We start from the raw sequence: 12,016 nt of genomic DNA, 5'->3' as shown, positions 1-12,016 counted from the left end.
CTGTCCAACATGGTAGACATAAGCCATGTGCAGTTAATTGCTGAGCAGGGAAACTGTGGCTAGTGTGACTAAGGAACTAAAATTTCAATTATAACCACTTTATATTTAAGTAACCACATATGGTTATTGCTACTGTAATGCAAACATCTCTCCTTCAGAGATCCCAGAAGGCACACGCAGGAGGTTCTTGAACCACAGGCGGGTCTAAGGCTGCCAGGTGCCCATGGTGCCCTCCTTGCCTCCCCAACCAACACAGCCCGAGGGCTGAGAGCACCTTCCCACTCCCATCTGTCCCACCTTCAGCTTCTGCTGCTGCACTCTGCTGGCTTGGTCGTGGTCAGCTAGCTTCTTACTCAGTTCTTCCACCTGGGATAGGGAAGGGAAGAGGTGACGGGAAGACTCAGGAGGCCTTACCCTGGATGTCCAGGCAACTTTTGGGGTTTTCCCAGACCAGTCCCCAATTGTTAGGAAATAAATAAATAAAAACTTGGGTACTTTCTCTAGCCTGCGGCTCAAGCTGGCTGGGCAGGACCTGAGTGAGGTAACCCAACACGCAGGTGCTGCCAGAGCCACCTGCCCACACTCACCTCCACCCCCGGTCTGCAGGGACAGAGGCCTGCAGGGAGAGATCTTCTCTGGGGAGCTAACACCTCACCACCACCCTATTGCTGCCATTTCCAGCCCCAACTGTCCTGGGCTGGAGACAGGAATAGGGGACCTAGCATGTAACGAGCAGACATACTCATTCAGTACCTTCCCAGAAACTACCAAAGCAAAAGCCCACAGATGACGAGTCCTCTTACCAATCCCCACAGGCTGTTAGGGCTGGTGCCAGCAGTGTGGTTAGTGTGGGGGATCAGACTGCAGGAGACAGAGCAGGGCAGCACATGTCCACGCCCACCCAATTCCCATGGAGAGGAAGAGCAAGGGGAGGGAGGGATGAGGGGGAGCATCACAGCCACAAGCACTCCGGCTCCTCCAGGCATTCCAGAAGCCCAAGCATGAGCAGCAAAAGCGAGAGGCGAGGGCTCCATTGCTAACTGTTTGTATTCAGTTTGTCGTCTTGGGCTCCTTGAAGAAGGTGATGGGAAGAAAGGAAAGTCTGATTCCTCGGCAGGCCTGAGGTGACTGGGTAGAAGGGCTGGCAGAGAAAGGGTGCTCCCACTAAAAACCGGCTCAATAGCCTTGACATCTGGACAGCACAGAGAAATCCTTGAGAGAGTGAGCGAGGCAGCTAGACTACACAACTCCACTGGCAGAGGCCCCTCCTGCACCTCTCAACCTTGGCCTTGCTGCTCCCGGACATCTCTATTTCACGTCTGGGGTTCAGGCCCAAAGGGTCATCACCCATCGGCAGACATCCTGGGCTCACAACCCTCCCTGCTCTGTTGGGATGCTTTGCTTATCACCTTTATGACTTCTGTGGGAAAGAAGGGAACGGAGTTAAACAAGGCCTTGGTCATTCTGCTAGTCCTCCTCACTGAGGACCCAAACTTGGAGCAAGACCTGAAGGTTTAGGAATCACAAGAACTGTCTGCGATTGGTTTAGATACGGGAAAGACGAAGCCTGCCCTACCCCTTGTCCCTGACAGGCAAATGGCAGAAAGGGCAGAAGGTGGGGAGTCCGACCTGGGACGGGTGGGATGAGGCCTGAGAGAGGGCCCAACACTCCTGGGCAGCCTGGGCCTGGATTCCATGGCTTGACCCTGCCCCCTTCACAAACAGTTCACAACGGGAGCTGGCGGAGGCAAGCTGCAGCCGGGGTCATGCACCGAGACTGGTCACCGCTTAAGCAGCCAGCATTTAGCAAGGACCCCAGGCGTTACCTGCTTAGTTTGCTCTCTCTGAAATACCTCTAGCTGTTCCACCTGTGCATGGGGGAGGAGCAATAGAGACAGAGTGAGATGGGGGATGGGGGTCAAAGAGGCACTGTTCCTGTCGTCAGGCTGACCTCACTGAAACTCTTAAGAATCCCTCTCCCCCACGGGACCAGACTTTTGGTAATTGTACAGTGCCAGTTGCCTCATTCTAGTCCCCTGTGGTTCTGGGGCCCCCACAGCAGGTACACCTCCTAATGTGCCTCCAGAATGAGCGATGGCCTTCACTGTTCGACTCTCCGGGGACAGAGTCTTCAGGGAAGGGGAGGCTACTGATATTTTCTTTGGGACAATAGGGGACAACAGATTTGAACTCTGCCAGCTACATCTCCTCCTGACACCCAGTGAGTGGGGGAGATAAGACACTCTGCAATAACGTGGAAGCTTGAGGCCCTGGAACGCAGAGGGAACAATGTCATCTGTCTCTCAGGCCCAGTCTTAAGAGGAGTTGAGCTTGGTGCCTTACCTGGGCAGTGAGTTTCTGTCTCTCTTCCTGGAACCGCTGTCTCTCCTCCAGAACCTTGACCTTGGCACCCTCATACTTGGAAGTCATCACCTCCAGCTCCCGGGCAGTGCTCTGTACTTCCCGCTGCATCTCAGCCAGATGGGCCTCAGCATCAGCACGCACAGCTGCCAACTCTTGGTCATATTTCTCCCGGGCCTGGTCCAGCTCCACTTCCAGAAACTGCCGGCCGAGACTGGCCTTCTCTCCCAGCCCCCGATTCTCCTCTGCTAGCAGGCCGTGAGCCTCCTTCAGCATGCTCAGCTGCTCTGCGTAGTTGGCCTTCTCTGCCCGCAGCTGCTGGGCTGCTCGCTCTTGCTCTGCCACCTTCTGTCGCAGGGGCATCAGTTCCCCAAGCTCCCGCTGGGCTCGCATCAGCTCGGCCCGCAGCCCACCAGCTGCCTGCTTGCTTTGCTCCAGCTCTTCACGGTGGCGTTTCTCAGCAGCTGCCTGCTCAGCCTGCAGCTGCTGGCACAGGTGCTTGGCGGGCAGCAGCTCACTCACCAGGGCCTGGGTGCTGGTGTGCTCTAGCTGCAGGGCAGAGAGGGCTTGCTCCTTCTGGAAGAATTTCTCCTGCCATGCCTTTAGTTCTTGGCCCAGCTCCTCTGCTCGCTCTGCTTGTGAGGCCAGCTCCTGCCGAAGGCTCTCTGAGGCCACCCGTTGTTTCTCTGCCTCCTCCCGGAGAGTTTGGACCTCATCCCGCAGAGCAGAGCTGCGTTCCGCGGCTCTGGCGCTGTTGCTGGCTGTCTCTACCTGAAGCAGGCGCAGCCTCTCTTCCAGCTTCTGGCTCTTCTCTGACTCGGCTACAACAAGCCGCTTCAACTCCTTGCTCTCTCCCTCCTTCTCCAGGACCTGGCGGTTCAAGATAGACACCTCCTCCTCCAAGCTGCTGATGAGACTGTTTTTCCTCTCAGCCTCCTGCTGGCCCCGGGCCACCTGGGCCTTCCACTCCTCCTCAGCCTTGCTGTGGTCTTGGGCCTTGGTGCGAAGGGTGGCCAGCTCCCTCTGTGCTGAGGCTAAGGTGTCCTGAGTGCGCCCCAACTCCTGGGCCTTCTCCCCTAACTGTCCCCGCAAAGCCTCCAGGGTGGTGGCCCGCTCCGTGTGGGAGGCGCGCTCAGACTCCAGGCTCCGCTCCAGGCTGGAGGCCTTCTCCTGATGCTCACGGCACTGCTGCTCCAGCTTGCTCACCTTTGCCTGCAGAGCCTCCAGGTCAGGGCCTCTTCGCTTGGTCTTTCCAGGAGCCTCAGACCCACAAGTGTCTTCTCCACTGGCTGTCCCTAGAGACTGCTGGTGCTCCCCCTCCATCTTGGCCAGCTGTTTCTTCAGTTGCTCTACCGTTTGCTGAAGCTCCCCCAGTTCCGTTCTCTGGGCTGCCTCTTGCCCACGAAGCTTGGCCAGCTCCTGGTCCTTCCCTTCCTTTTCCTTCAGGGCATGGGCCAGTGCCTCCTGCAAGGTAGCAAACTCCACACGCTGCTCATTGAGGGCATTCTGCAACCGCATCTCAAGCTCTGCCTTGGCGGCCTTCTCCAGGACAAGATCGGCTTGGGCTCGGCCCCGCTCCTGGGCTAGCCGGGCCAACTCCCGCTCCTGCTCCCCACGCTCCTCCTCCTGTTGTCCCTGGCTCTCCATTAGCGCCGCCCGCAGCTTCTCCAGCTCACTGCCCATTTGCTCTGCCTCACGCTCCATAGCCTGCAGTGCAGCCTGGGTACTGCAGAACCTATGCCCCTGCTGGTCTTCCCGCCACTCTGACTCTCTGTCTCCTGCCCGTGGGGGCTCCTTGACTTGCTCAGAGGAAGTTGTTTCCTTGTGCTCACCTGCCTTGCGCACTAAGGCCTCCAGGCGGGCCACCTCCTTGCTGGTGGCAGCCATCTTCTCCTGCAGAGTGGAGAGGTCATCTGCAAGTTTCTGGGCCCGGATCTCCTTCTCCTGGACCTGCTGGTGGGCTCTGGCCAGGCTGGCATGGAGCTGGGCTAGCTCACTCTGCTGCCGGCCTATCTGGAGCTCGCTGTGCGCCTCTATCCCTGCCATCTTTTCCTTTGCCTCTCGCAGCTCCTGGCGGGACTTTTCACATTCCTCCTTCAGGGTCACCAGCTGTTCCTGGAACATGGCACCATACTGGGCCTCCTCTTTTTGGCTAGCCTCATACCGCTCACGCCATGTGGCCACCTCCTTGGCAAGCTGTTCACATTCTCTCTCAGCCTCGCGCTGGGAGGCTATGGCCTCTGCCAGCTCCCGCCGCAGGGCTTCCGTCACAGCCTGATTGGCCTCCCCAAGCTGCTGTAATCGAGCCTCCAGCTCCTTGCGTCCAGCCTTCTCTTCTTCGAGCTCCTTCCGTTCCAGCTTATGTTGCTCCACCAGGCTCTGGGTCTCTGCCTCCAGCTTGGCGATACAACACTGCTGCTCTTCCAGGGCACCTGCAGCCCTGCGCTTCTCCTCTTCGAGGCCGCCCTTGGTAATCCTCAAGGACTCCTCAAGGGCCCGGACCTGCTCCTGGAGCTGGTTCTTCTCCTGGGCTACCCTTTCTTTTTCAGTTGCTTTTTGCTGCTCAGACCTCAGCTGGGCCTTTAGTTCTGTCACCTGGGCCTGGGTCTCACACTGCTCCTGGCGGGCTGCCTCGATACGGGCATGGAGTTCCTCCACCTTTTGGCTCAGCTCTGCTTTCTCCCGCTGGGCCTGTGTCACTGAGGTCTGGGCACTGTCCCGGGCTTCATTAGCAGCCTGAAGTTGCTGCTGGAGCACCTCTAGTTTGGCAGCCTTCTCCTTCTCCAGTGCCTCTACTTGCTGGAGGGCTGAATCCTTCTCCTTCAAGGAGGCCTCCCGCTCCTCAGCAGCAGTGGCCAGCTGCTGGGAGTGGTCTCGCCTGGTGGCCTCCAGCTCCTTGGTGGCCTCCTCCAACTGCTGCTCCTTCTGTTTCAGGCTGGTGTTCAGCTGCTCCACCTGGTGGCGGAGGTCCTGGGAGACCTGCTCTTGCTGCTGAAGGGTCTGGTTTAGCTGGGCCTGATCCTTTTGGGCCTGCTGCTTCAAGCCAGCCAGTTCTTGATTCTGCTGCTGGAGAGTAGCATTGAGGGTTGTGAGCTCGGAGGTCAGTGTGGCCACCTGGGCAGACAACTGGGCCCCCTGAGCCTGGGAGGCCTTCTCCAGTTCCTCCTTGGCCTGTCTGGTGTTGGATAGAGAGCTCTGCAGCTCAGCAATCAGGCCAGCCAGCTGCTGCTTTTCTTCTTCAAAGTGGCCCCGCTCAGCAAGCAGCTTGGCTTCCTGCTGGCCCCGCTCGGTCTCCAGAGCCTCCACCCTGGTTTGGAGCTGGGTGTTGTCTGCAGCAAGAGTGGCTGCCTCTTGCTTCAGGGTTTCCAGCTGGTGAGAAAGAGATAAATTGGGATGAGCATGATTCCTGTCACCAGGGCCCTTGAATGCGCTAAACCAACCCCAGCACACAACATTCAGGTCTTACAGTTGCAAAGATGCATTCCTACCTGCAAGACGTCACCCAGCACCTCACCCTTCTCCTGGGGTGGGTTCTCCTGTAGCCGGGCCAAATGTTCTTCCAGCTGTGAAAGTTTTCCCTGAAGGATCTCATTCTTCTCTTCAAGGCATTTCTGGGAGTAAAAGAGCTCCGCATGAACAGAAGTAGAAGAGGCCCTGGATGCCCCCCAAGTCCTTGTGAACATCAACCAAACATAAGGCCCTATCACCTCGTTACCAAGATCTCCTTTGCCCTCAACCTGGGAAAAACCCCTCAGAAATCATGGATCTGGGACCATGAGAGATCTGCCTTTTAGCCCTAGCTAGAGGGCTAAATTAAATCAGGTGACCTAACTTTTTCTTCTCCAAGGCCACAGTTTACTTCAAATTTCTTCCCTGTATACCCTTCCTCAAGGAAGTCTTAACTTCCAGATTATCCAAATACCCACCCCGCTTAAAAACATACCCTGCCCCTCTGGGCATCAATAGCAGCAGCAGCCACAGCACCACCCCCTCCTGTGCCCCCACTTCCCCTCACTGCTCACTAAGCACCTACAACAGGCCAGGCTCTGGGTGCCTTTCTGAATTTCTAACCCACACAGGAGATCCGAGAGACAGTTGTTATAACCCTCTTTTACAGAGCAAGAATCTGAAGCTCACTTGTTAAATGGCTTGGCCCAGGGCTACATGGTTAATAAATGGCAGAACCGAGTTCCTAATTAACAGCAATAATAATAGCAACTAATTCTCTGAGAGCTTACTTTGCACCACACAGTGTGTTAAGTGCTTTCTATGTATTATTATCTTACAATGATTGATGAGGCAGCTACTCGTTCTTTTTCCCATTTTCAGGAAAGGATGCTTAGAGAGAAGGAGATCAAGTAACTTGTCCAAGATCCACACCTTGTAAATAGCAGAGACAAGATTCAAAGGTGTATTGGACTTCTAAGCCCACAATTCTTCCATTACAGCACACTATTAAACCTTGAACAGAAGTCAGCTTAATTCCCAAAGGCCCAAAAGAAGAGCGCATCAAACAGAATTCAACTCTGAACATGTGCTCAAGACCGTGGCCCTAATACCCAGAAACAGAGTTTTACCTTATCCTGCAGGGCTGTGCTGAACTCCTTCTCAAGATGGGCCTGCTTCTTCCCCCACTCCTGAGTGGCCTTGCTGTGCTCCTCTGTCAAGTCATTGAGGGCGCCCTGCAGCTGCTGTAGGTGACTGGCAAATTCGCGCAGCTGAGATAGACAAATCAGAAGCCAAATTACCCAGAGTCAGAACTGGTACCACCACTGCTGCTTGCTTCAGAACTCCAGGACTGGATCCTCTGATGATTCTGTCCACCTGGATCACATCCCTAACTCAGGACTACAGATCAAAATTTAGGGCTACCACCAATTATGGGACAAGGAAAGGGGCAAAGTATGCAGGTCTCGAGAGACAAAGGCACCAACCAAACAGGTGCCGGGAAATTCTTCTCAACTTCCTCTTGGTTAATTAACCAGAAAAACTCAACTGCAAGGGGCCTCCAGGCGGGGGCATAACACACCTTAAAGGAAAGGTCCCCGTTCTCCTCAGAGAGCTGGTTAATTTTGCGGTCCATCTGGCTCTTCTCTGTCTTCAGGTCCTGGCACTGCTTCAGAGTTTCATGGAGCCGCATGGTAAGGCTGTAAGGGAGGAGCAGTGAGAAAAGAGGGTGTCCCTCACGGGTACGGGTGGGGCAGGGAGCTCGGAAGGAGGCAGAGAGAACGCTACCTCTCATTCTTGCCACGGAGCTCCTCAATCTCCTTGGGCTCCAGTGGACTGGCCGCCTGCTTCTCGTTCAGCAGAGCCAGGCGGTCAATGCGCTGCTGCATCATGGCTATCTGTGCATCTGGGGAGACCAGGGGAGGGGAGGGGAGTCAGCGCAGAACTAAGGGAGAAGGGAGAACAAGGAGGAAACATCCAACTCAAGGGAAAGGGAAGATGGAGCCAAGGACAGAACCAGTTTCTAGGAGGTCAGCCTGACAGGCCCAGGGCCAGCAGAGGGCCATACCTCAGACAAGCCCATTAATCCCTGGAAGGAAATCCCAGGTGCTGCCCACTCGTACACACTGTGTGCCAGTACCCACCCCTCTCGGTGAGGAGCTTGCGGTTCTCAGCCAGCTCCAGCTCCAGCTCATCTCTATTATTTCTCTCATCTGCAAGCTGCTTCTTCAGCCGTCTCATCTGGAATTGTGGGGTTTGCAGGATGTCACCCATGGGGGAGGCTGGAGAAGCTGAGAGGAAGCTAAGGAAAGAGATAGCCCAGATGTCATGGTCATCTTCAGGTATAAGACCTGAAGTGACCAGCAACAGGCAGGAATGGGGAAGCAGGGCACTATGGATGTGAGCACTGAATGGGAGACCCATACACCCAGGTTCTTGTGACATGACCTTAAGGAAACCATTCCTTTTCCAAGTCAATAAATAAAGGGGGAGGGAGGTATTCTCCTTGCCTCTGCAGAGCTGCACTGAGAGAAGGGACTTCAGTGTAACCAACAAAGGAAGGAATTCCATAAACAGGGAACAGTCTTTGAGAGAGGCCTTCTGCCCAAGACAGATCCCAACCAATTCCCCCAGTTAGTACTGCAGCGGGTGAGGACATCCCAATCTGACCGGATGCTTGCAAGCACCTCTGATGGCGTAAGGGCGCTCAGCAGCTTAGAGTCTGGGAGGGAGGGAGGGAGTTGAGGGCTGAATGCTGAGGCCCTGTCCCAGGAAAGAGGCTCAGCACATACTTGTTCCCACTGGAAGAGGCAACCTTCTGCAGCTCTAGAAAGCGAACCTCCTTCTGGGCCTGGTGGCTGGGTGGAGAGAGTTCTTCAGAGACGGAGCTAGAAGGGACAGGAGCTGGGGGAAGGAACAGACAAACCACAGAGGTTAGTAAAAGGGTGAACAGATTTGTACCTTTACACAATTTAAGAACTCCTCTTGGGAGCACACACATATGTAAGCGACAGAAGGCGGCCACTGGGCAGAACCTAAGCAGGGTCTTCTCAGCCCCAACAACCTCTTGGGTCAGCTACTAGCCTCCTTTCTGAACTCCTCCGATCTAAAATCTTGCACCGCCACACACTTTCTCAAAACCTTCTCTTTCCTTGGTTCCATGATCACTTTCACATGGTTCTCCTATTTCTAAACACTCACTCTTATTAGCCCCCTCATCTGCTCCTTCCTCCTCCACCCATCTTCTAAGCCCTCAGTGTTCAGATGGGGCCACCTTCTCTGCTCACAACTTCAATGGCCCGCCATACTCTGACCTGCAAACCCATAACTTGGCCCGGAGCCTCTCCTCTCACATTTCCAACATCACCTGAAGGGCTCATGAGGAACCTGAATATGAGGAACATCAAATTCAGCACTTGGAAGAGAATGGCTGAGACCCAAGTCTCACATCCTATCAACACCGATGGCCTCCTCACCAGAGGTAGGTAGAGCTATCACTCTTTCTACTGTGCTTCCAGCTAGACATCTGGTAAAACTGGCTCCTCTCTGTCCTAGCACTTATCCCTTATCATACCTACTGAGTTTATGTCTCTGCTTTCTCAGCTAGAACAAGAGCTGAATGTGCAAAAAAAAACATCTTTTAAGACTGTACTCCTAGATTCTAAACCAGGAGTAATGATTGTTTAAGATAAATTTTAAAAAAGCCTTGGCAATGTGGTTTAGTGATACAGCATGGGTCATGGATTCCATTCCTGGTCAAGGACACGTACCTGGGTTGCAGATTCCATCCCAGGCCCCAACTGGGGCGCATGTGGGAAGCAGCCCATACATGTGTATCTCTCACATCCATGTTTCTCTCTCTCTCCCTTGCCTCCCTTCAGCTCTCTTTAAAAATCAATGGGAAAAAATCCTCGGGCAGACCAGGCTGCAGTGGCTCAGTGGTTGAGCGTTGACCTATGAACGTCATGGTTCGATTCCCAGTCAGGGCACATGCACAGGTTGCGGGCTCGATCCCCAGTAGGGGGTGTGCAGGACACAGCCGATCAATGATTCTCTCTCATCATTGATGTTGCGATCTCTCTCTCTCCCTCTCCCTTCTTCTCTGAAATCAATAAAAAATATATATTTTTTTAAATCCTTAGGTGAGGATTAAAAAGTGTGTGTGTGTGTGTGTGTGTGTGTGTGAAGTGTGTGTGTGTGGTGGTGGTGGTGATGTGATCAAGGAGAACGTAACAGTAGACAAGATCACTTATAAAAAGGTTCTGCTTGAATGCTGCCAAGCAGTTAGAAGTAGTTCTGTATGAACTGGGATGATGGCAACAGGGCCCAGAAATCAACCTACGCCGTTACACAGTTTTTCCTGAGGACCACCTCTGTGTCTTGTTTTAGACACAGAAACAGCCTCCTTCCTCAACAACTCCGGGTCCCAGTTCAGAGAAGAGGTGATCCTCAGAAGTGGTCTCAATTTACCTTTTTGCAAGAAGTTCTCTAGGTCCTCATTCAGGTTTAGTCCATCTTCATGGTCTAGCACAAATTTCAGGATGGCGGCTAACTCAGCCTAGGCCACAGAGAGAAAGAGTAACCCGTAAGTATTAGGGACACCTGAAGGGATGGAGGTCACCACTGACAGTGCCAGCCCCAGAAGTCTATAGGCGCCCATTCTTCCTCTAAGAGCTGGAAGCCCCATGGTCCAGCAGAGAACATTCCACTGAGACGTGTTCCCACCCCCTTCTCCTCCCTAAACTAACTCAGGGTTAGTTTCCAACTAACTTCACTCTGACCAGAGAAGAGAACAGGAAGGAAAGGAAAGTGCTGAGAAAGCTTTAGCATGACTATTTTTCTCTTCCCGCTGACCCTCACCGTTCTTGTTTATCTAGGTGAGAACACCTCAGGGCTCACCCAAAGCTTATCCACCAGCTCAGCGGTAAAATCTTCCCTTCTTTGTCTGAATTCCAAAGTTACAGAATTAATTTAATTTTCCTGGCTAACTCTGCTGTATCCCTTATTCTTCTAGAATCTCTTCCTACCAGCTCTATGACCAGCTTGGAGCAGAGAAAAGGTTGAAGGGAGGAAGAAACCACCTGTTCCTTCCATGCCACACGACAACCCTCACCCCATCCCCAATATGAGCCATGAGCTGAGTACAAAATGGAATGATTCAACATTTCTACCATTACGTGAAAGGCCACCACTCTCTGGACACTGTCCCCCCAGTCACCTACAGTATATCCACTCTGGATTCTAGCTGCTTCTGCTCTGGGAAATAAAAAGAGCAGCTGCTCATGTAGGAACCAAGGCCAACACCAGAATCTATATGGCAAGTAGCACCTGGAAACCAGGTCAATTCGCTCTCTAATGAAGCAGATGCACCAACTCCTCTTCACTTGGGGACCATGTAGAGTAGGGGAAAGGAGGTAACACTGAGCTAGAATGTCAGGGTGGACAGACATTCTCTCTAACTAATCCTTTCTACTAGAGGAAAGGAGGAAAAAATGGAGTATAGTTTGAGAAAAAAATATATATACACATACACACACAGGAATACATACTAGTACATGAAGAGAGAATAATTTTTATGTAGCACTCAAACACAATATAGTTTCAGGTACAGTTAAATATGAAAAAAAGCTTGGAAGGATAGCCTTTAAAAGTTAGCAGTTATGCCCTAGCTGGTTTGGCTCAGTGGATAGAGCATTGGCCTGTGGACTGAAAGGTCCCAGCTTCAACTCCAGTCAAGAGCACATGCTTGGGTTGTAAGCTTGATTCCCAGTAGGGGGCATGCAGGAGGCAGCCGATCAATGATTCTCATTACCAATGTTTCTTCTCTCTCTCCCTTCCTTTCTGAAATCAATAAAAATATATATATTTTTAAAGGTAGTAGTTATCTCTGGGAATGGAATTATTGGCAACCGTTACTTCCTTCTTCGTGCTTTTCAATATTTTTCAGACTTTCTAAATCAGTGTTTCCCAAACTTTTGACATACGTGTACCCCTTCTACAATTTTCGTAAGGCTGAATACCCCTCGTACTCATGAGAACGTAGAATTAGGCGCAGCTAAGCACAGTGCAGTGCATATCCCCACCAAACTCCGGTGCAACGCGTACCCCCACCAAACTCTTCCCGTACCCCTGGGGGTACGCGTACCACACTTTGGGAAACACTGTAAATGCAGGCTAGGTCTGCTAGGTAAAGTGGAGGCACAAGGGC

The 12,016-nt window shown here is 53.0% G+C and overlaps 1 protein-coding gene and 1 long non-coding RNA gene across 7 annotated transcripts in view; one reads left to right on the top strand and one right to left on the bottom strand.

The window, feature by feature from the left end:
- Positions 1-12,016, bottom strand: part of NUMA1 (nuclear mitotic apparatus protein 1) — a 77,240-nt gene that overhangs the window by 6,860 nt on the left and 58,364 nt on the right. For all 6 annotated transcript variants that reach the window (XM_084894143.1, XM_084894145.1, XM_084894144.1 and 3 more), the window contains exons 7-16: positions 10,279-10,366; positions 8,601-8,712; positions 7,953-8,110; positions 7,597-7,714; positions 7,391-7,508; positions 6,939-7,079; positions 5,850-5,972; positions 2,344-5,730; positions 1,827-1,868; positions 298-366 (exon numbers count right to left, since the gene is read on the bottom strand). In XM_084894143.1, the coding sequence (XP_084750269.1) occupies positions 298-366; positions 1,827-1,868; positions 2,344-5,730; positions 5,850-5,972; positions 6,939-7,079; positions 7,391-7,508; positions 7,597-7,714; positions 7,953-8,110; positions 8,601-8,712; positions 10,279-10,366 (4,356 nt within the window). The remainder of the gene's footprint in view (positions 1-297; positions 367-1,826; positions 1,869-2,343; positions 5,731-5,849; positions 5,973-6,938; positions 7,080-7,390; positions 7,509-7,596; positions 7,715-7,952; positions 8,111-8,600; positions 8,713-10,278; positions 10,367-12,016) is intronic.
- On the top strand, positions 8,721-12,014 carry LOC311627820. Its single transcript, XR_014795935.1, has 3 exons — positions 8,721-9,289; positions 10,686-10,732; positions 10,823-12,014. It is a non-coding gene; the product is annotated as an uncharacterized lncRNA (long non-coding RNA).

This window comes from Pipistrellus hanaki, assembly GCF_964339955.1.
Source record: "Pipistrellus hanaki genome assembly, chromosome: 9".
Classification (NCBI taxonomy): Eukaryota; Metazoa; Chordata; class Mammalia; order Chiroptera; family Vespertilionidae; genus Pipistrellus; species Pipistrellus hanaki.
The sequence above is the reverse complement of the archived record's forward strand: the minus strand, read 5'-3'. Positions and strand labels throughout refer to the sequence as shown.